Source organism: Podarcis erhardii (assembly GCF_964252035.2).
Source record: "Podarcis erhardii genome assembly, chromosome: 17".
NCBI lineage: Eukaryota > Metazoa > Chordata > Lepidosauria > Squamata > Lacertidae > Podarcis > Podarcis erhardii.
In genome coordinates, this window is record NC_138515.1 from 1,020,120 (window position 1) to 1,039,530 (window position 19,411).

At 47.3% G+C, this 19,411-nt stretch overlaps 1 protein-coding gene across 5 annotated transcripts in view; it reads left to right on the forward strand.

Annotated features, from left to right (window-relative positions):
* CDK16 (cyclin dependent kinase 16) overlaps nt 1-19,411 on the forward strand; it is a 67,914-nt gene that overhangs the window by 40,705 nt on the left and 7,798 nt on the right. For 3 of the 5 annotated variants that reach the window (XM_081844632.1, XM_081844633.1, XM_081844631.1), the window contains exons 2-15: nt 915-1,054; nt 4,307-4,447; nt 6,001-6,134; nt 7,979-8,104; nt 9,146-9,202; nt 10,226-10,340; nt 11,974-12,068; nt 12,870-12,932; nt 13,297-13,420; nt 13,517-13,637; nt 15,986-16,083; nt 17,078-17,183; nt 17,908-17,950; nt 18,434-18,524. In XM_081844632.1, the coding sequence (XP_081700758.1) occupies nt 937-1,054; nt 4,307-4,447; nt 6,001-6,134; nt 7,979-8,104; nt 9,146-9,202; nt 10,226-10,340; nt 11,974-12,068; nt 12,870-12,932; nt 13,297-13,420; nt 13,517-13,637; nt 15,986-16,083; nt 17,078-17,183; nt 17,908-17,950; nt 18,434-18,524 (1,432 nt within the window). In that variant the 5' untranslated portion in view covers nt 915-936. Of the gene's footprint in view, nt 1-914; nt 1,055-4,306; nt 4,448-4,996; nt 5,075-6,000; nt 6,135-7,978; nt 8,105-9,145; nt 9,203-10,225; nt 10,341-11,973; nt 12,069-12,869; nt 12,933-13,296; nt 13,421-13,516; nt 13,638-15,985; nt 16,084-17,077; nt 17,184-17,907; nt 17,951-18,433; nt 18,525-19,411 lie in introns of those variants that run through there. The other 2 variants (XM_081844634.1, XM_081844635.1) reach the window with 2 other exon arrangements.

Consider the following 19,411-nt stretch of genomic DNA (forward strand, 5'->3'; position numbering starts at 1 on the left):
TTGAAAGAAAAGCTTGGGAGAAATTGAGTGACAGACTGGGTTTTCAGCTAAGCAACTGAAACGGCAAATTAAAGGGCAAAAGCTGCCTTTCATAAATATATCCATTTCCAGGTGCTTCTTTGCTCCCAGATTATGCTGCAATCCTAACCTATTTTACCTGGCAGTAAACCCCATTGAATTTAATAGAGCTTATTTCTTTGTAGAGGCAGTTAGGATTGTGCTGTTAAGGGTCCTGCAGTTGGGCATTCTCCGGGGGGGGGGGGCACCACAACTGTGGAAACTTCCCCCTCCTTACCTGCATTCCAGAAACATGTGCGGACCTTTTCTTTATTTTTCCAGGCATCTGATCGATAGTTTTCTTAACTTTGTAAAATTCCTTCCCCACATACTTCCAGAGACTTTACTTTTAGTTCTTTCACTGTAGTCACCCTAGTACACAACTCGAGACATAAATATTTTACATGCCTAAAAATACAGTTTAAAAAGCAGATGCATTTTGAATATGAGTAGCACGTGAGATGGCTCTTCAAAGGACCCAGGAATCCCCTCCCCTTGAAGTATTCAGGATCCACATTGCACTCTTGTGTCCCTGGATTAGCCCCCCGCCCACGTGTGTTATTGACTGTGCAGACTTTTAAGTGGGTGTTTTTTAGCATTGAAATATTTTATGGGCCACCTTGTAGGCAAAGAAGCAGAATTAAAATGATAAATACAGGGTGATTAATAATGAAGTATACTGTATATGCGTACATTTTGCTACATCTGGCTTATCCTACATTAAGAGTGGATTGGGGTTAGGATTTGTATCTCGCCCTGTGGACTGGCATTTCCCCGTCCCCATTCCCTATCAAGTGGGAGTTGCTCACATGCTCACCTTGTGGGTTAACCCCCTGTTTCCTTGTTGCCACGTGCAGTGACTTCAGCCGTTTCCCCACCATGGATCGGATGAAGAAGATCAAGCGGCAGCTGTCCATGACGCTGCGTGGGAGCCGGACAGCAGAGAAAAACCTCAATGAGCCCATCAACCTAGAGGAGAACAACAGCAGCGATAATGGTGAGTGCTCTCGATTGCCAGCAGCGGAGAACAGTGCATGTGGCGGGGGAGCTCCCCTGATGCTCTCACATGTCCAGGAACGCACTAAGGAGGGCCACGTCTTGCTCAGAGTCTGCTGCCTACTATGGAACCCTCCAACTTGAAGTATTGCTAAAAGAACAAGTTTCTAGCCCTTAAGGTTTCAGAGAGTAGGAGCGGGGTGGGGGGCGGAGTCGGACACAGGGAAGATTGTTTGCAGTTTGTTCAGGCTGAGGATTTCAGTGGTCAGGTGCTGGGACCTTTTTGCTTAATACTTTTATTTATTTGGAAAAGTTTATAAACTGCTTAATAAAGAAAAATCGCAAGTGTACTTAATTCAGTGCATACATCATACAGGCACTGGTGTCTCCTGGTGGTTCCTCAGTCCCTGTCTTTTTGCCTTCATAGGTTCATTGTGCTTTTCAGTGAATTTCTGGTTCAAAGTTCTAACTTCTTAAAAAACACCCTTATTGCAAGAAGATGCAAGTAGCTTAATGTGTGCAAATATTACATAATTGTTTTCAGTCTTGCTGGCATTGGGTAAACTTTTCCTGTCAGAAATTGTAATTAGCTCACCATGTTACAAACTCAGTCAAAAGTTATAGCTAGCTCTACTCAGAGTAGACCCATTGAAATGTATGAACCCGAGTTAGTCCTGTCCATTAATCTCAGTGAGTGCTCTGCTCAGGACTGACATTGGATGCAGCCTTCTCTGTTAATTCAAGATCTCAATTAATATGCCAATTCTTGAGAAAGTAGCGGGCATAAAATGGTGGTTTCCCCCAGGCTGGCTCGTCTCAGGGCCATGGATCTGCTTTCTTGCATACTCTGTTTACTAACCTGGAGAGGAAGCATGAACCTGCCAGGGGCCCCCAGCACTCGAGTCTAAAGGTTTACTGATCAACAAACAACAAGGAGCTGCTTTTCAGTGTGAAATGCAAGAGAGATTTTGACCACAAATCAAACAGCTGGATCAGAAATGAACACCATATGAAAAGGAAATGTTGAATCTGCCAGGTAGATACTAGTCAAACATGATAGGTCGCTGCTTGGTTTCAGATCCAACCTTTTAAAATGTTTGGTTTAGGGCAGTCAAAAGACTAACATAAAACGGGACATTCACATTTCTCTCAAAAAAACAAAGGGGGGTAGCAACCAACACCAGAGCATGTGAAAAACAGTGGTGTTTGGAAGCTTAGTCATGCAGACCATGTAGGCACAGAGAATATAAACTAACCCCTAATCCATTTGGTTTTGAATTACAGAAATATAAAAGTTTGTTGACTTAAAACGCAGGCTTGTTACTGATTTGGGAATTAGACATTTAATAGATTCCACCTACTAACCAACCAATTTCAAGTTTCCATGAGTGTTATCCATCATATTTCACAAATGATTTATCCAGTGCTTTTTCTGGGGGGGATGCAGGAGTATTCATACACCTAAACATTATTTCAATATGAGTAGGGAAATGAGAGTACCCCTAAACATTTTTAAAGAAAAAAAGCACTGGATTATCCTAAGAACAAAGATGGGGAACCTGCAGCCTGTTGCTGAATTCGCAGCTCCCATCAACCCCAGCCAGCAGGGCCAGTGATCAAGGATGATGGGAGTTGGAGTCCAACAGCAGCTTCCGTTTCCCAGCTTCAGAAAGTACTTGGTAAGAGCTTCCTGTTCAGTATTCTTTGCAAGGATCTTGGCAACCAGAACTAGGTGGCCACTGGAAATTGGTGAGGGGTCTTCTCTTCTGCCCAGGTGAGGCCACTTCCTATAAGACTGTACCGCCTTTGCTAGGGTGAGGTGTTGCCTTGACTGTAGAGGGTGGCAATGAAGGAGGAGTGGGAATAGGACTCATCAGCTGCCTTCCACAAATCTCCTTGGCAGCGTGACAGAGGAGGTCGAGCAGCACACGGATCCCCTCCTCCTGGTTTTATGACTTGCAGAGAATGCGGATGAGATGGCTTGCGCTGGGTGGATGCAGCAGACACATGGGGGCAGGGAGTGTTTCTCTCTGTCTGTGCTGAGCTTTGGTGTCAGCAGAAGCAGCACCAGAGGCTTTTTGCTGCTTTTGGCTGCACTGAAGCCCAGTAAGAGGCCTTTGCTCCCATCTTGCAAATCCTCCGGCAGTCAGAGGGAGGGAAAGACCACAGAGAATGGCTGGCTACTGATCCAGTCACTGAGCATTGAAAACCAGGAGGAAGGGATGGGGAAGAGGGATAGCTCCCCTTGAGGAAAAAAGAAGGAACTGTGAAGAGGGGGTAATCCTTATCACCAGAAGTCTCTCATAGGTGTATTCAGATTATAGTTGTCTTTGCCATTTTTAGGTTATCTCTGTCACACTGCAGACTAGAAACTTGTTGGCTTTCTTTTTTAAAGTGAAACCTGGGGATTCCAAGGTATCTGCTAGGTGCTCCAGAGACCACACTAGAAAACATTCTTGATTTTAAGCTATATAGACACCTGTCCCTGCCAGGTAGAGTAAAGGCCTTGATGTGGCTCTGGCATCAGATGCTGGAAAGTTTGGTCCTCGGCTGTGATGGAAGCAGATCAGGTGGTCATTGGGGTTCATTATAACTGTCCACCCCACTCCTCAAATATTGAAGTGGAGGTGTCTCAGGTTACCAGAGCTGTGGGGAGAAGGCTGCCCCTCTCAGGTAAGTCCTGCCTTTCCATTACACCCCTTTCATTCCACTTTAAGTTTGATTCCTGTTCTGCTTTGATTTTTCTTTTGTTTTTCCTTCCTTCATATTTCTCTCTCTCTCTTTCTTCCCTCTGTTTGTTTCTTTTTGTGTATCTGCTTTATTTCTGCCTTCCTTTCATTCTGGTGGTGTGACTCCCTTCCCCTCCCTGCCTCTTCATGCATATTGCTTTCTCTTCCTGTGAGCTTTTGCCATCTGTGCTTCTCTTCCACTGTGTCCAAACTTTTTCCCTCCTTTTGGAGTGTTTGCGATTCCTATTTGCCTCCTATTCACCCTCCTCCCTGTTTATATCACACTTTCTTTTCTCAATCCCTAAACTCTCCTTTGTGGTTGGGTGGCGTGATGGACATTTGGGTGGGCTCTTTCCCCAATGCCAACGCTGCCTCTGCTGCTAACTGCTGTGTCCCCTGCCCCCCATCCCACTCCATCCTGCTGCCCGCTTGACTCTCTGGCGCCTCTCATAACTCTTGTATCACCTGCCCCACCTGGCTGTCCATGTGTGGGCTTCCCTCCCTCCCCGCTTCCCTCCCCCCAGGCCCCACAGGGAAGAGCGTGCGCCCCAGCACCTCCCGCAGCGTCCACGCCCTCCTGCACCGCTACGCAGGCTCCTTCCGCAGGCCCCGACTGGCCGTCAGCCGCAGCCTGAGCGCCCACCTCAACCGCTCCGCCCGACTAGGTGACTATTGCACCTCCCCCTTGTGTGGGCAGGGGCTTGGCCAGTGCTGGCTGGTCCAAAGGAGAGCCTTTCTGGAGTCCCACCTGAAATCCTTTCAACCTGGGCCTCTTGTCAGCAAGCTGGGCTGCATCAGAGCTGGGAATCACTTGAGCAAGAAGTCTGGAGACCCTGAGCCTTTCATTTCTGTTTCTTGCTTCAGAAGGCGTTTGGGAAGGGTGCTGGGAACCAAGGCTTAGGGGCCTTATTCCCAGGGATCTTGGTTTCAGGTGCTAGCTCCTTATCAACACAGATCTTAAGATTTGTGGCTCAATGTTGCATCAGTTGCCATTTTTGACCAGAAAGAAGCGTTTTGGTTTCATCTCAGTTTCACAAAGGCTCCTAGGGACAGGGCTGTGGCTCCATGAGGGAGCCTGCCAAAGTCCCTGGCATCTCCAGAAGGACTGGAAGGTCTCCTGTCTGAAAACTGCTGCTTACCTAGATGGACCAGCAGAATGACTTGGTCTGAAGCGGCTTCCTGTCCTTCTAGATCCCCAGGAGTGAAAGCTCCCCAATCTCCACCTTTATGAGAGTCAACCAAAATGTAAAAAAGTGTGGCAGGCGCTTGCAATCTCCTCAGCTCTCTATCAGGTAAGATGTCACACAGAACAGGGTGGTGTGATGTGAAATGGAAGTGAAACTGACATGAAACCAACATCTATCTGTTTAATTTTTTTTATTGAAACAGTTTATTAGACACAGGTTATAAGGTCCCTGTTGGTATTTAAAACATATTCAGTGCCTAGAGCAGGGATGGGGAACCTCTGGCCCTCCAGATGTTGTTGGACTACAACTCCCATCATCCCTGACCATTGGCCAGGCTGACTGGGGCGGATGGGAGTTTGGAGTGCTGCAATACCTGGAAAGCCACACATTTCCCATCCTTGTTCTATTGCCTTGGGTGTAGACTATCGTGGCCATGAACTCGTTACATGACATTGTGCAAGTTTCTGTTGTATCAACCATAACAATCTATTTAAAAAATGAAAACCACCGGCTACTTTAATACCATACTGGGCTATAGTGGACTTTTCTTAATAAAAATATGGTACTTTATAACACACATGGTCAAATTGGATTGGGGTGAGAAAGGGGAAATTTGTGCATGTGGGGCATGTTATTCAAACCAGCTAGGTCTTGGTCTTGGTCTACGTACATCAGGAAGAAAATTTCTAACCCAGACTTTTGCCTCCTGCACTGATTTTCTGTTTGCGAGGAGCTTTCAATGTAGATAGGGGAGCATTTCAAAATGTGACAGCCCAATTCAGAAGTCTGCTACATTAAAGACCAGACCCATTTGTTTTTTGCTTGTGGGAGGCCAATTGTAGTGACAGCCTGTCCCACAGAATGGAATATTTTTTGCAAAGGTGGGGGGCAGTGGGTAGGTGGCCATGAAGGGAAGGTACAATGACATATTGAGAACCACGGGAGATCCTTGAGGGGTATTGGAGGGAGTTGCTTGAGAAGAAGGTTTTTAATTTCCCTGCCTGTGCTGTCTCCAACTCTCTTTGATGCAGAAATTGTCCACGAAGACCTCAAGATGGGTTCAGATGGTGAGAGCGACCAGGCGTCAGGGACATCATCTGATGAGGTGCAATCTCCAGTCCGAGTGCGCATGAGGAACAACCCAGCGCGCAAGATCTCCACCGAGGTGCGAGCATTAAAGATGGGCGTGCAAAGTTCAGAGCAGTTGTCACTGAGGGGCTCTCTCCATCTCCCTTTCGCACAAGTCACTTTTTAGAGAGGACCATGGAAGGGATGTCTAGAGATGGCTCTACAGTGGTACCTCGGGTTACAAACACTTTGGGTTACAGACTCCGCTAACCCGGAAGTAGTACCTCGGGTTAGGAACTTTGCCCCAGGACGAGAACAGAAATCTTGCGGCTGTGGCAGCGGGAGACCCCATTAGCTAAAGTGGTACCTCAGCTTAAGAGCGGTTTCAGGTTAAGAACAGACCTCCAGAACGAATTAAATTCGTAACCAGAAGTACCACTGTCTATATGACCCACACTCATTCTCTCCCCCCCCCAAAAAAGCCAGGAAATAACAAAGTCTGCACCAAGAAACCTTAAATAAAATAGTGTGAATTGTTCAGTTACCTAGCAATATACTTACTTTTCACAGACCCCTTCAGCTGGCACTCCCCCCCCCCCCCGCCAATAATTTTATTTTATTTTCCAAAGGTACACAATATTCAATTAGCAATAACAATACAAAATAATAACCAAACAAAAACAGAAACAAAGACAAAAACAAAAACAAAGCACACCCATGTGGCTTCCCTCCCCCATTACTCATCATCTCTTAATCTTTAGATTCTTATTAACATTGCATCTTTTGGTCATCCTTAATATCCTTAATATATTACTTTTTTCTAGTTCTACTTTACAAACTTAGTCTATACATATCAACATATTATCCTTAGAACAGGTAATTTTTTCATGTAATCCTCAAAGCATTGCCATTCCGACCTTAAATTCTGATTAGTCTGGTGCCTTATGGTTGCTGTTAACTTCACCAACTCTATAAATTTGCTTAATTTACATATCCAATATTTCCATTCCAGTTCCTTGCAAGTAGTAGTCTAGCTGCAGCTGTGGCATATAAGAATAATTTTTTCTTATCTTGTGGGATATCCTTTCCTAAGATACCCAATACGCTTCTGGTTTTTTTCTCTATAGAAATTTTTAACATCTTTTTTAACTCATTGTGGATACATTCCCAGAATCTTTTAACTTTTTTGCAGCCCCACCATACAGTGGTGCCTCGCAAGACGAAATTAATTCGTTCCGCGAGTTTTTTCATCTTGCGATTTTTTCGTCTTGCGAAGCACGGACTTTGGAAAAGCTTGAAAAATCACCAAAGTCTTCAAAAACCTCAAAAAAGGCTACCACACCGCGTGCTATGAGTTGCTCCTCGAAGTGAATGCACGGTTTTAAGAAAAAGGAAACAAACTTGCAAGACAAAGGAAACAAACTTGCAAGACGTTTTCGTCTTGCGAAGCAAGCCCATAGGGAAATCCGTCTTGCGAAGCAACTCAAAAAACGAAAAACTCTTTCGTTTTGCGAGTTCTTCATCTTTCGAGGCATTCGTCTTGCGAGGTACCACTGTACATGGACCATAGTCCCTCAGCCAGCACTTTTAACCTTCTGTGAAATCAGGCAGGTAAAAGTCACACCGATGCAGCTGAATTATCTCCTAATGCTCTGAGGAATGCCTGTGTGAAAGCCTGATTCATAGAATTGTAGGATTGGAAGGGGCCACGAGGGTCATCTAGTCCAACCCCCTGCAATGCAGGAATCTTGAAGCCCCAACCCTGAGGTTAAGAGTCTCAGGCTCTGCCAGCTGAGACATCCTGAGGCATGCCCTTCAGAAGGGAATCCTGCAGTGGCCCAATGGCAGAGAAAGCCCTCAGAAGACACCAGTCTTCATTGAGGGTTTACAAGCTCTAGTTCTGCCCCCAGAATTTGGACCCCATTTTCCTCCCCTCTCCAGGACATTAACAAGCGCCTGTCACTTCCCGCTGATATCCGCCTGCCGGAAGGTTACCTCGAGAAGCTCACTCTAAACAGCCCCCTGTTTGACAAGCCCTTGAGCAGACGGTTACGGAGAGTCTCTTTGGTAAGTCAGATTTAAATGCAATTTGTTCACTTGGGTTTTCTTTATAGTGCCCCTCCCCCATGCCCTAGTTCTCTGGGTGGTTGGCCAAATAAAACGATAAAACACAATATTAACAGTATCATGGAAACAATGACTGTGTATACATTTTCAGCAGAGGCGGGAATGCTGAAATAAAATTCACAGTAGAACTAAAAATACAAAATATGCAATCACTGGGATCAAAATTCAGGTTGGAATTTGCCATTGTGCTTTGTGGGTCTGCGTGTGTCGAAGGAAGTCTGTGTGCAAAACAGGACTTTTCACCCTCTTCCCTGCCCTGCCCCATTCTGGGGATTCCCCCAACCCTCTACAGCAGATTTAGGGGGTGTGGGACAGCAGGAGGTGGGGAGTCGCATTGAGCAAGGGGGCCTCATTTTGCGCAAACAGCACCTCTGCTAATCCAGCTTTCAGATCTTTAAAGATCACAGATTATAAAGGCATGGGAGAATAAAGAAAGGCATTCGCCTGGCACCAGAAAGAGCTTAAAGAGCACTACCACTGAAAAGGCCCTTCTCCTAATAGCCATTTCCTTATCTCACTTGCTGGGAGTCTCTAAAGAGGTTTGGGCAGGTGTGTATGGGAGAAGGCAACCTTTTGGTCACCTGGCCCCATGCCATTCAGGGCTTTAAAGGCTAAGACAAGTACTTATAGCCTCCCCCCAGCTGCCTACTCTGTCCTTTCACTGCAGTAGGAACAGTGACCAGGAGCCCCTCCCAACTGGGGGGGGGGCATGCTGTAGGTGGATTCTGCAATGGGTCATTGATGCTGGAATGGTGCTTTAGTGGTAGAGTCACATTCATTCTTTCCCAGAGCTCCCACCTGCTTGCCACCTTCTCTGCAGCACAAAAAAGGTGGGATAAAGTCTCTATCACCTATAACCGCCCTCCTGCTATGACGAGCACAAATAATCACGAAGACGTTGGAGGGGTGCTAGTGCAGTAGGGTCCCCCGGCTGGAGAAGGCAGCCCCTCCCACCCTGTCTCTTTGTGCTTTCTTGTGCAGTCGGAGATTGGCTTTGGGAAGCTGGAGACGTATGTGAAGCTGGACAAGCTGGGAGAAGTGAGTGCCCTGACCGTCCTCCGGAAGGCGGAGCTGAGAATGAATTCCAGTCTAGAACACACTGGGATGACCACTCAGCTCGGCTTGCTTCATCTCAGGGCACCTGGGATAGGGTCATTCTCACGCTGATTTTAATATATTTCTCTCTCTCTCTTTAATGTATTGATTTCTACTTTGCTCTTCCTCCAAGTCCAAGGAGTGCAGGATGGTGTACCTAATATCCTCACAACAACCCTGTGAGGTAGAATAGGCTACTTAAGGGTGGCTTGCCATAGGTCAGGGAGCAGGGATTTGAACCTGCATCTCCCCAGCACTCAACCCAGGACATCACCCTGGCTTAGCCTTAGAGCAGTGAGCTTGGCCAGTCCAGGGTATTTGTTCCTTTATCTCCACAAGACTTCCAGCTCATCTCACCTTAGTATCACTTCTCACGGTGGATTTGATCCATTCAGCCTGGGAGGGTTCCTTTAGTTCAGTGGATTTAAGAGGTCCTGGTTCAAATTCCAGAATGGCCTTGGGGAGTTCCATTCAGTCACCCATCCTTTCCAGCACATGCATTCAGAACACGTTAAAGCACACGGAATCTCGGTTTTTCCAGGATTGCCACTAACACCCTTATCCAGAACTCCTTGTTGACCCATATCTCTTGTCAGCCTCAACTCTTTCTTCTGTAAAATGGGCCAATTAATGAATCCATCATAGGGCTCTTGAGAGGATAAATGAGAGAAGGGAATTGCATTAACTGCACCCAAGATTATGAATTCAAGAGTAAATCATGCCTCTCTAGGGCAGAGAACTTTCTTCCCCTGATCAGACCAGTCTGGTGTTGAGAACATCTTTCTGCAATTACATAGACGACGTTTTGCACTCTGGTTTTTTGGTGAAATTTATTCTTTGCTGGCGTGGGGGCATAACTAAATTGCAGGGCAACTTGGGACTTGGCGGAGAGTTGGGGTGAGAGGCCAGTTGACTAGAGGTTGGGCATTGGGCTGCTAGCCTGAGCTCTGTCTTTGCTGCATTAAGGGGACGTACGCCACGGTCTACAAGGGGAAGAGTAAACTCACCGATAACCTGGTGGCCTTGAAGGAGATCCGTCTTGAACACGAAGAAGGAGCACCTTGCACAGCCATTCGGGAAGGTACATCAACACTCCCTGAAATCAGAAGGGTCAGCCAGTTTCAGTGGGTTCTGGTCCATTGGGGCACTCTGCCAGCACCAGACCACTTCCTTCCTTGTACCCAGTCCAAGGGATGGCCCTGGCCGACAGCGTCCTGTACCAGTCTCAGGTTTGCCCTTGTAGAACTCAAGGCAGAGGAAGATGGGGAAAACTCTGCCTCTCTTTGGCTCTTGCTCCACCTGCGGAGACCCCTCCACCTTCTGCCTGTCTCAGAGAGCAGCTGCAAGAATTCCACAGCCAGTGGAAAGTGGAAATGTCTGCAGACGTTTGGATGAGTCAAACAGCTGCATCCATGAATGGAGGGGGTCCCAGACTGAAAATGCAGGTGAACACAAAGACTCGTCATAAGATATTTGCATTGACCAGAAAAATTACTGTAGCAGCCAGAAGTCCAGAGGAATTCATGTTAGGGCAGTAGAGACTCTTAACCCAGAGTCTCAGATGTGGCTGACAAGAGGAATATCACCTGCAGTGTTCTTATCATTTCCTTCGCTAGTGAAGTTCAGGGGTGCATGCACAGCCATAAGGACATGTGCACACACACCTTTCCCATGCTCAGGAGGGAGGAGGTATCAGTGGGCTTGGGGGAACTGAGGTTAGCAGAACTTGATCCATCATCATCATCAGTCAGTCAGTCAGTCAGTCAGTCAGTCAGTCAAAGAAGCATAAAAACAAGGCAACAAATCAAAGGAACCAGTGAGGGTGTGTTGTTAGAACTCGGATACCATTAATCTCCAGTCAAAGTACTGAAAATCCCCTCTTTAACACACAGAGGTATTCCATAGAAATTGCAATTGTCAATAAACTTATTCCACTTTAGAAAAAAAATATTTTCCTTTTAACTGTTTTTATGTTCTTTCTCTAAGTCTAATTAAAACAGGTTAGTTTTTGCCATTGTTACACAATCCCACACCTTATTATGCCATGATTTAATTGCTGGACCTGAAGTTCTCCTCACCCCTCTCCTAGTTCACACGTCCACTACATGTCGGTAAAACCATTTTAAAAAAAACTTAGGGAGCAAAAGAAGAGAGGTCTAGACAGAAAGAGGAGGATGTCTGTGCCCGTGTGCGGTTCACATGAAGAGGGGAAGGAAGACGGAAGCAAATGTACACACAGCCGAGAGAGGTCATTTTCTGATCTGTGACCAGATCTCTTTGCCCCTCCCAGCTCAGCCAGTTCCCTCTCACAGCTTTACCTGCCTCAGTAGGACCCAGTAGGTGTCTAGAGGGCAGACCCAAAGGGCCCCCCCAAGTCTGCAGGGAGCAGGAGGAAGATGGACTCTGCTGCCCTTGGCAAGGCTGAGAGAGAAGAACAGGAGAGGCAGGGGAGTGGCATACTGGCGCACACTGGCGCAAAATTAGCCACCCCAAGCAGCGGCAAGTCCAGAGCAGTGGATCATGCAGGGACACAGCAGATAACCTCCTCCCTGGTGGGTGCTTTAGGCTCCCTGGAGTTTTCTAGCTTTCTCTTTCATGTCGTGTGCTTGCTGTTCTTCTCTCAAAGCCCAGAGTTTAGGAATGGCTCCATTAAACTCTTTAGAGGTGCTTCTGTTGCGCGTCCCACAACATGCCTCTCTTTCTCTGTTTTCCAGTTTCACTTCTGAAAGATCTGAAACATGCCAACATTGTGACCCTGCATGATATCATCCATACAGAGAAATCCCTCACGCTTGTCTTCGAATATTTAGTGAGTAAACAGGGGCGGGCATGGTAACTGTAACTTATACTTCTTTATGAATGAAAACATCTCAAATTATTTATGACTGAAAGCTGAACATTCAGAAAACCCGTATTTTAAACAGCCTGGCTGGTTTGAAGGAAGATGTTGCCTACAGTGCACATAGAGAGGGTGTTAAAACTGTCATGGCTTCCTCCCAAGGACTCCTGGGAATTACAGTTTTATGATAGGTTTAAGAATGCTCAAGGTAGCTTTCAATGCCCTCCTGAAGCAGCCACTTCAGCAGGAAATTATTGTAGCATAATTGGGGGCGAGTTTTTCAAGGATAGTCTCCTGAAACCTAGGAAGTACAGTAAGTGTCAGTTCCCAGCCCCTGAGACCACTACCAGTGCTGGGCCAATATGGAGGTGAGGGCTTGGACGTGACTCCCCCATCCCCGTCCAGCCCTCTTGCTCAGCCTGGTGCAAACCATGTAGGCACAGGGGAAAGGATGGGGATGTGGGATGTATGAACCTTCTGTTCACTTTATTGGTCCAGGGCACATTCCTGGGTGGGGGAATTCTGCTGAGTCCTATGGCAAGTCCACTGCATGGGAATGCCATGCCCACTCTAGGTTGAAGGATTCCCATATAGTCTTAACGATAAGGGGTGCCATCCTGCCCATGTTTACTCAGAAGTAAGATTCCCTTGAATTCAATGGGACTAACTTCCAGGTAGGTGCTCATAGGATTGCAGACTTATTTGCACAAATCAGTCATTTTAAATTAATGAAGAGGAAAGTTGTCAATCCTGCGTCTTCTTTCACCCCAGGATAAAGATCTGAAACAGTATCTTGACGACTGCGGCAATGTAATAAATATGCACAATGTGAAGGTAAGTTGCTGACTCCCATCTGAGTCTGTTTCAGTGGATTCTTTTACTGCGTAGCAAGCAACTTTGCGGATGTTGCTGGCAAAAGCTCACTTCAGCACTGGGGGATTTGATACGTGCTTTGCATGTTCTCCTTCAATGCTCTGGTTATTGGTGGCGACCCCATCAAACGAACGTGGAACTGTCCTGAGAAAATAAAGGCGTGTTTCTAAAGAAAATCCCACTGTTTGAAGAAGTTATATGAATTGGAAACATTTTCCTAAATGCACTCGTTTTGCATCCATGGCTGGTTAGAAGTACTGTATATGGCAGATCTAGCGATGAACTAGAGGGAAAGGCATTGAGATGGCTCTGTTCCCTCCTCCAGCTGTTCCTGTTCCAGCTGCTGCGTGGCCTCGCCTACTGCCACCGTCAGAAGGTGCTGCATCGAGACCTCAAGCCCCAGAACTTGCTCATTAATGAGAGAGGGGAGCTCAAACTAGCAGATTTTGGTGAGTACTAATTATCTCTCTGCCCTTGCTCTGCAACATTTACTAACAAATGTAAGGAAATGTAAAATGTAATGCAATGCAACTTAACATTCCCAGGACTGGCCCGGGCAAAATCCATTCCCACCAAGACCTACTCCAATGAAGTGGTGACACTTTGGTACCGACCCCCAGATATACTATTGGGCTCGACAGAATACTCCACCCAGATTGACATGTGGTAAGGATTCAGCAGCCTGTGGCCAGCTCTCCCTCCCTGTGGTTGAAATCCGTGAATTTTGATAGTACTTTCCATTTGCCCATCAGTTGTCATCTCCCACAGGGATGGGGGACCTGTGACCCTCCAGATGTTGTTGGACTTTCTCTTTAGCCCAGCTAGCTTGGCCTATGGTTAGGAGAGATGGGAGTTGTAGTCCTGCAACATCTGAAAGGCCACAGGTTCCCCATCTAGGGGTGCAGTCTGTTTTCTGCATGGTTCTTGTCTTTTTAAAAGGTGATTTAAGTAAAGAGGGATGCAGATGGCGCTGTGGGTTAAACCACAGAGCCTAGGACTTGCCGATCAGAAGGTTGGCAGTTTGAATCCCTGCGATGGGGTGAGCTCCCATTGCTCGGTCCCTGCTCCTGCCAACCTAGCAGTTTGAAAGCACATCAAAGTGCAAGTAGATAAATAGGTACCTCTCCGGCGGGAAGGTAAACGGAGTTTCCATGCGTTGCTCTGGTTCGCCAGAAGCGGCTTAGTCATGCTGGCCACATGACCCGGAAACTGTATGCCGGCTCCCTCGGCCAATAAAGCGAGATGAGCGCCGCAACCCCAGAGTTGGTCACAACTGGACCTAATGGTCAGGGGTCCCTTTACCTTTACCGTAAGTAAACAGAGGCCATGTAAAGGAAACAGCGGTGAATGGCTAGAGCTGAGCCGCTTGGATCTCAGGAAACTGCAGAGCTAAAAAAGGAGACTGAAGCTAGGGGCAAACAAATGCATGGAGCCAGTATCTGAGTCACAGTGGCCCGCTAGGAACACAAACTGTGGTGGAGTTCCTTAGAAGTTTATCCCCAATCCCTCCATGTAGAGACCAGGGGTGGCAGACAAGCCATTCTGAAGGACAACTTGCCCACTGCCATGTGACATTCCCCTGTAATGTGCAGGAACAAGAGCATGCAAAGTGTGGTGAACTGGGTGCACATCCTAGAACTGGCATAGCCAACGTTGTGCCCTCCAGCTCTTGCTGGATTCCAGCTCCCCATTAGTCAGCCAGCCTGGCCGGAGGTCAGGGAGGATGAGAGTTGTGGTCCATGACATCTAGAGGACATCTGATTGGCTGCCCCTGCCCTGGAATGCCTTCTCTTCTATGCTTCAGAACAAGGATTCTAAGTGTCAGGTGGCCTCCCAAGGGGACGTTTGCCAGGGAAGAGGATAAGATACTAACAGTTAACAAGACTCTCCAACAGCAGCTCCAAAATGGTACCCTCTTCAAACAAAAGGGAGATACCAGAAAGCTTGGGGCACGGTGAGGGGAATCCAAAGGTTTGCAGAAAGAAGTACATGGTACCTTGGTTTTCAAGTGTCTTGGAAGCCGAACATTTCGGAACCAGAATGCCAAAAACCTGGAAGTAATTGCTTCCATTTTCGAATGCGCCTTGGAAGTCAAACAGCTTCCGCTGCGTTTCCCCCCTTTTTTTCTCCATTGACTTTGCCGACCGCTCTTTGCGCCTCGGTTGTTGAACGTTTTGGAAGTCGAACGGTCTTCCAGAATGGATTACATTTGACAACTGAGGTACCACTGTACATTGGGGAGGGGTCAGGAGTGGAACAGAAGGAGAGAAACCCCTCCCCACTCGCCTCATGAAGTCTTGAGAATGCTCACTGGCCATAGATGCTGACTAAGCATTGCTCTTCGCTGTAACATTTAGTTGCAGGCCCTACTTGTTTCTGAGATATTTCTGGCCCTTCTCAGTGCATGCCAGAATCCTCTGCAATATGCAGGCTAAGGTCCATGGCAGAGATGCAGGGAAGGTCTTTGGCCGACTAGTTCTAAAAAGTATACTCTAAAGGCGGCAAGGTTGAAAATCCCTTACATATATGATAATGAAAACAAATCATGGAAGGGAAGTGGGTGTTAAATGTTTGGTTTGTATTTTGGTAAATGTAAATGTGCAAATTTTGTATGATTAAAAATGATAATTAAGATTTAAAAAGAAAAAGAAAAGTTTAATTCTGCACCCTCTTGAAATTATGTGAATTTTGCATATTTTCTTATATCTTTCTAATTCTGCTTCTGATTTTCATGGGTGGGACAAAGATCTGTGCAGAATCCAGAAGCTGCTCCACCCACTGACTGTGGAAAACCTCTGTTGCTTCTTCTTCACCAGAAAATGGTGCTGCAAAATGAAGAAATAGATACATATTTGGTTAAGTCGCATAGCACATTCAAGTGGCAGAATTTGGATTTTCTTGGAACATAATGTTTTGATCCAGTGGAGAGAATCAGGGTTTTGATTTAAAGCCTAAAGTTCATGGTCCTTGCTTTGAACTTCCTCCCAGTGATGTCCTTCTCTTTCTCCTCACAGGGGTGTGGGCTGCATCTTCTATGAGATGTCCACAGGACGGCCGCTCTTCCCAGGCTCCACAGTTGAGGAGCAGCTGCACTTCATCTTTCGGATATTGGGTATGGTCCTGGGGTGACCTTGCTGGGACTGCTGTGTTGCCGAGAGATCAGTGGGGAGAGGCAGGAGGGCCTTACAGAAGACTAGACTGCTGATTCACAGGAGTCTTCTGAGCTGCTTTGAGGAATCTAGACAAGGAGGGGGATACAACTCAGTTGATCAATAATCAATTACCATAATAAATCCATAACGATAACCAGTCTATTATATATTTTAGCAAGTTGCTTGTCTACTTGCTATGAATTTGGATAGCTTTTAGGGTATTGTAACCAAATTTTAGGGACGCGGGTGGCGCTGTAGGGACGCGGGTGGCGCTGTGGGTAAAACCTCAGCGCCTAGGACTTGCCGATCGTCAGGTCGGCGGTTCGAATCCCTGCGCCGGGGTGCGCTCCCGTCGTTCGGTCCCAGCGCCTGCCAACCTAGCAGTTCGAAAGCACCCCCCGGGTGCAAGTAGATAAATAGGGACCGCTTACTAGCGGGAAGGTAAACGGCGTTTCCGTGCGCTGCGCTGGTGCTGGCTCGCCAGAGCAGCTTCGTCATGCTGGCCACGTGTCCCGGAAGTGTCTTCGGACAGCGCTGGCCCCAGGCCTCTTAAGTGAGATGGGCGCACAACCCCAGAGTCGGACACGAATGGCCCGTATGGGCAGGGGTACCTTTACCTTTACCTTTAACCAAATTTTGCATGGTGATTTCTGAGATCAAAGAAGATCAAAGATTCAGCTGGATGCCATTTTGGATCAAGATGGCAGGCTGAGCCTTTCAAGACTTCACTGATTTTAACTACTGATTTCTTTGTTTCTTAGAATTCCCAAACAACTCTGCTAGTCAATCAATAAAGGACAACGTATACATAAGTAAACATGGAAGAAGTACTGGTGTGGGTGCTCCTTAACAGTCCTGTTTCAGGATCAGCGCCGCTCTCCTGCTCAGGCAACCTGCCTGTGTCCTGAGCTGACTCTTTTCTGGTCTCTCCTTCTCTCTCCTCTGCATTACCAGGGACTCCCAACGAAGAGACATGGCCTGGAATCCAGTCTAATGAAGAATTCCGAGCCTATAATTACCCTAAATACCGTCCCGAGGCCCTCCTCAACCATGCCCCAAGGTGAGTGTCAACCTGCCATTCAGGGAATGTTAGGGTGGGTTGAACTTTTCAACTTTCCAATTCCCCAAATGAAGGGTGCTAAAAAATTGTAGCATGACTTGGGAATTCAAAAGATACTTTTGTTAATTAATGTAATTTAGTTTAGCTTAGTAAGTAAAATGTGTGTAAAATTGCATAGAAATCATTAGAAATGATTGCCAAGTACTTACAGGTAGTTCTTCTTCTTCTTCTTCTTCTTCTTCTTCTTCTTCTTCTTCTTCTTCTTCTTCTTCATCATCATCACTGTTTTTCTACTTGGCCCTTGATCCCAGAGACACCCGGCCCCCCTTTTATGCACTGGCTTCCATTGCTTTCTCCTGAGCAGAGGTGCAGATCAAAGGCTTTTTATCCCTCTCCTTTCCAGAACATGGATTCTGTCAGAGATGGCGGCTTGTGCCCCTCCTCTGCTGACTGATGCATGAGCCAAAACTGACTCTGGGAGCTTTACAAGGCCTTTGCCTGTGTCTTGGCTCTGAAGGGTCTGGGGACGTTGCTGGCCCTTGAGTCCTGCTCCAGACCTGCCCCTTTTTCAAACCAGTTGCCAACCCGTAGTTGGGATGTACTTTTCTCATTTACAAGCCCCTATTAATGCTGTTAGCGGAGCAGCTGAGCACCTCCATCTGGGAAGCAGGGCCTCCGTTTCTCTTCCAGAGCCTGATCTTCCTTTTCTCCTGGATCTCCACAGGCTGGATAGCGAAGGGGCTGACCTCCTGGGGAAGCTGCTGCAGGTGAGAAGTTGTGGCTCCTCTTTGTCTCTCCCTCCGGCCGGATGCGGACCTTTATTGTCTTTGCAGCTTCAGGTGACAGGAAGGCCTTCTCTGCTGGGGCTGGATGGCCTGGCCTTGCCCTCCTCAGGGAATTGCAGAATGGATTGAGGACTGTGAGCCTTATGTGGCATTGCACTTGTCCATCTTCAGGGGCTTGTTGTTTGTGCCAAGAAAAACATAACACAGCTGCCCTTTGGGAACAAAATGGAAACCAGGCTGGGGAAAGCTGGTGTGGGGGTTAGAACATGTGGTGAAGGAGTCCTCTCTATCCAGCCAGGTGACTGCTGGGCATAGCTTACTCCTGGGTAAATGGCTATACATTCCCACTTCTGCTCAGAATGGCATTCCTGGTGGAAGCAGAAGGGCAGGCACCTCTCTTTGCAGCACAGCAGTTGATCTCTCTCGTCTTCTCTTCTTCCCCCTCCCTGTTCTCTCCTGACGCAGTTTGAGGGCAGGAAGCGGATCTCTGCAGACGAGGCCATGCGGCACCTGTTCTTCCACAGTCTGGGCGAACGAGTCCTCAAACTCCCAGACAGTAGGTGCAGGCTGGGGAGGGAGAGAGGGATGGAGGCCGGCACTATGGGATATGGGGATGGGCATATTGATGTACGGAAGGGCAGGTGGTGTTGGCCTCTGAGTGTGGACCAGCAGGGTAGGGTCTATGGTATTGATAATGCTCTGTGATCTGTTGTCCCTGGAGTGGGAGTGCAGGATCCCTCCCCCCCCCCCCCATTTCTCAGGTTCTTCTGTTATTTTGTAGGGCTGCCAGATTTGATTTGTTTAAATGGCAGATGAGTTTTGCTTGATTAATTGGTGAAGGCAAGTTTTGATCTGTGAGGCTAAAAGTTAAGGGAACAATAGCTTATTTTGAAGCTGTTTTGCTTCTGATTGGTTGGAAGCCTGAAGGGAAAGAATTGGCTGGCCAGCGCAAGAGGTGGAATTCTGCCCCCACCCGCCAGCTGGTTTCTTCTCACTGCTCCCTTGCGATTGTTTCCAGAGCAGCAGTGATGGTAGAAGCAACCAGTTTCTGTGCCACCCTTAAGTGGGCAGGAGCTCTGTCAGGGTCCAGGTGTTGCAACCTGGTGTACCCTTTGGTGCCCTAGGCTCAGCCCTGGAAGCCTTTTCACCCACCTGCCCTCTTACGTGCATGTAGCTCAGCTTATGCTGCCGCTCTCCTTCAGCCTTCTTCTTGTCTCTCCTGCTTTTCCCTCACCACAGGCAGCTTTCTGGTCCTTAACCTTCTCCTCCTACGGAGACTTTCATCCCAGACAAGCTGCAAAGTATCTGGTTTCACAGAAATTGGACTGTAGACCTTCTTTGCTGCTGAGAGGTTTAATCCCTATGAAGCTGGAATGTTTATAGGCAATCCATAACATCAACCCAGTTGAGCCAATTAGAGTTAGAGGCAAATAATAACAATAA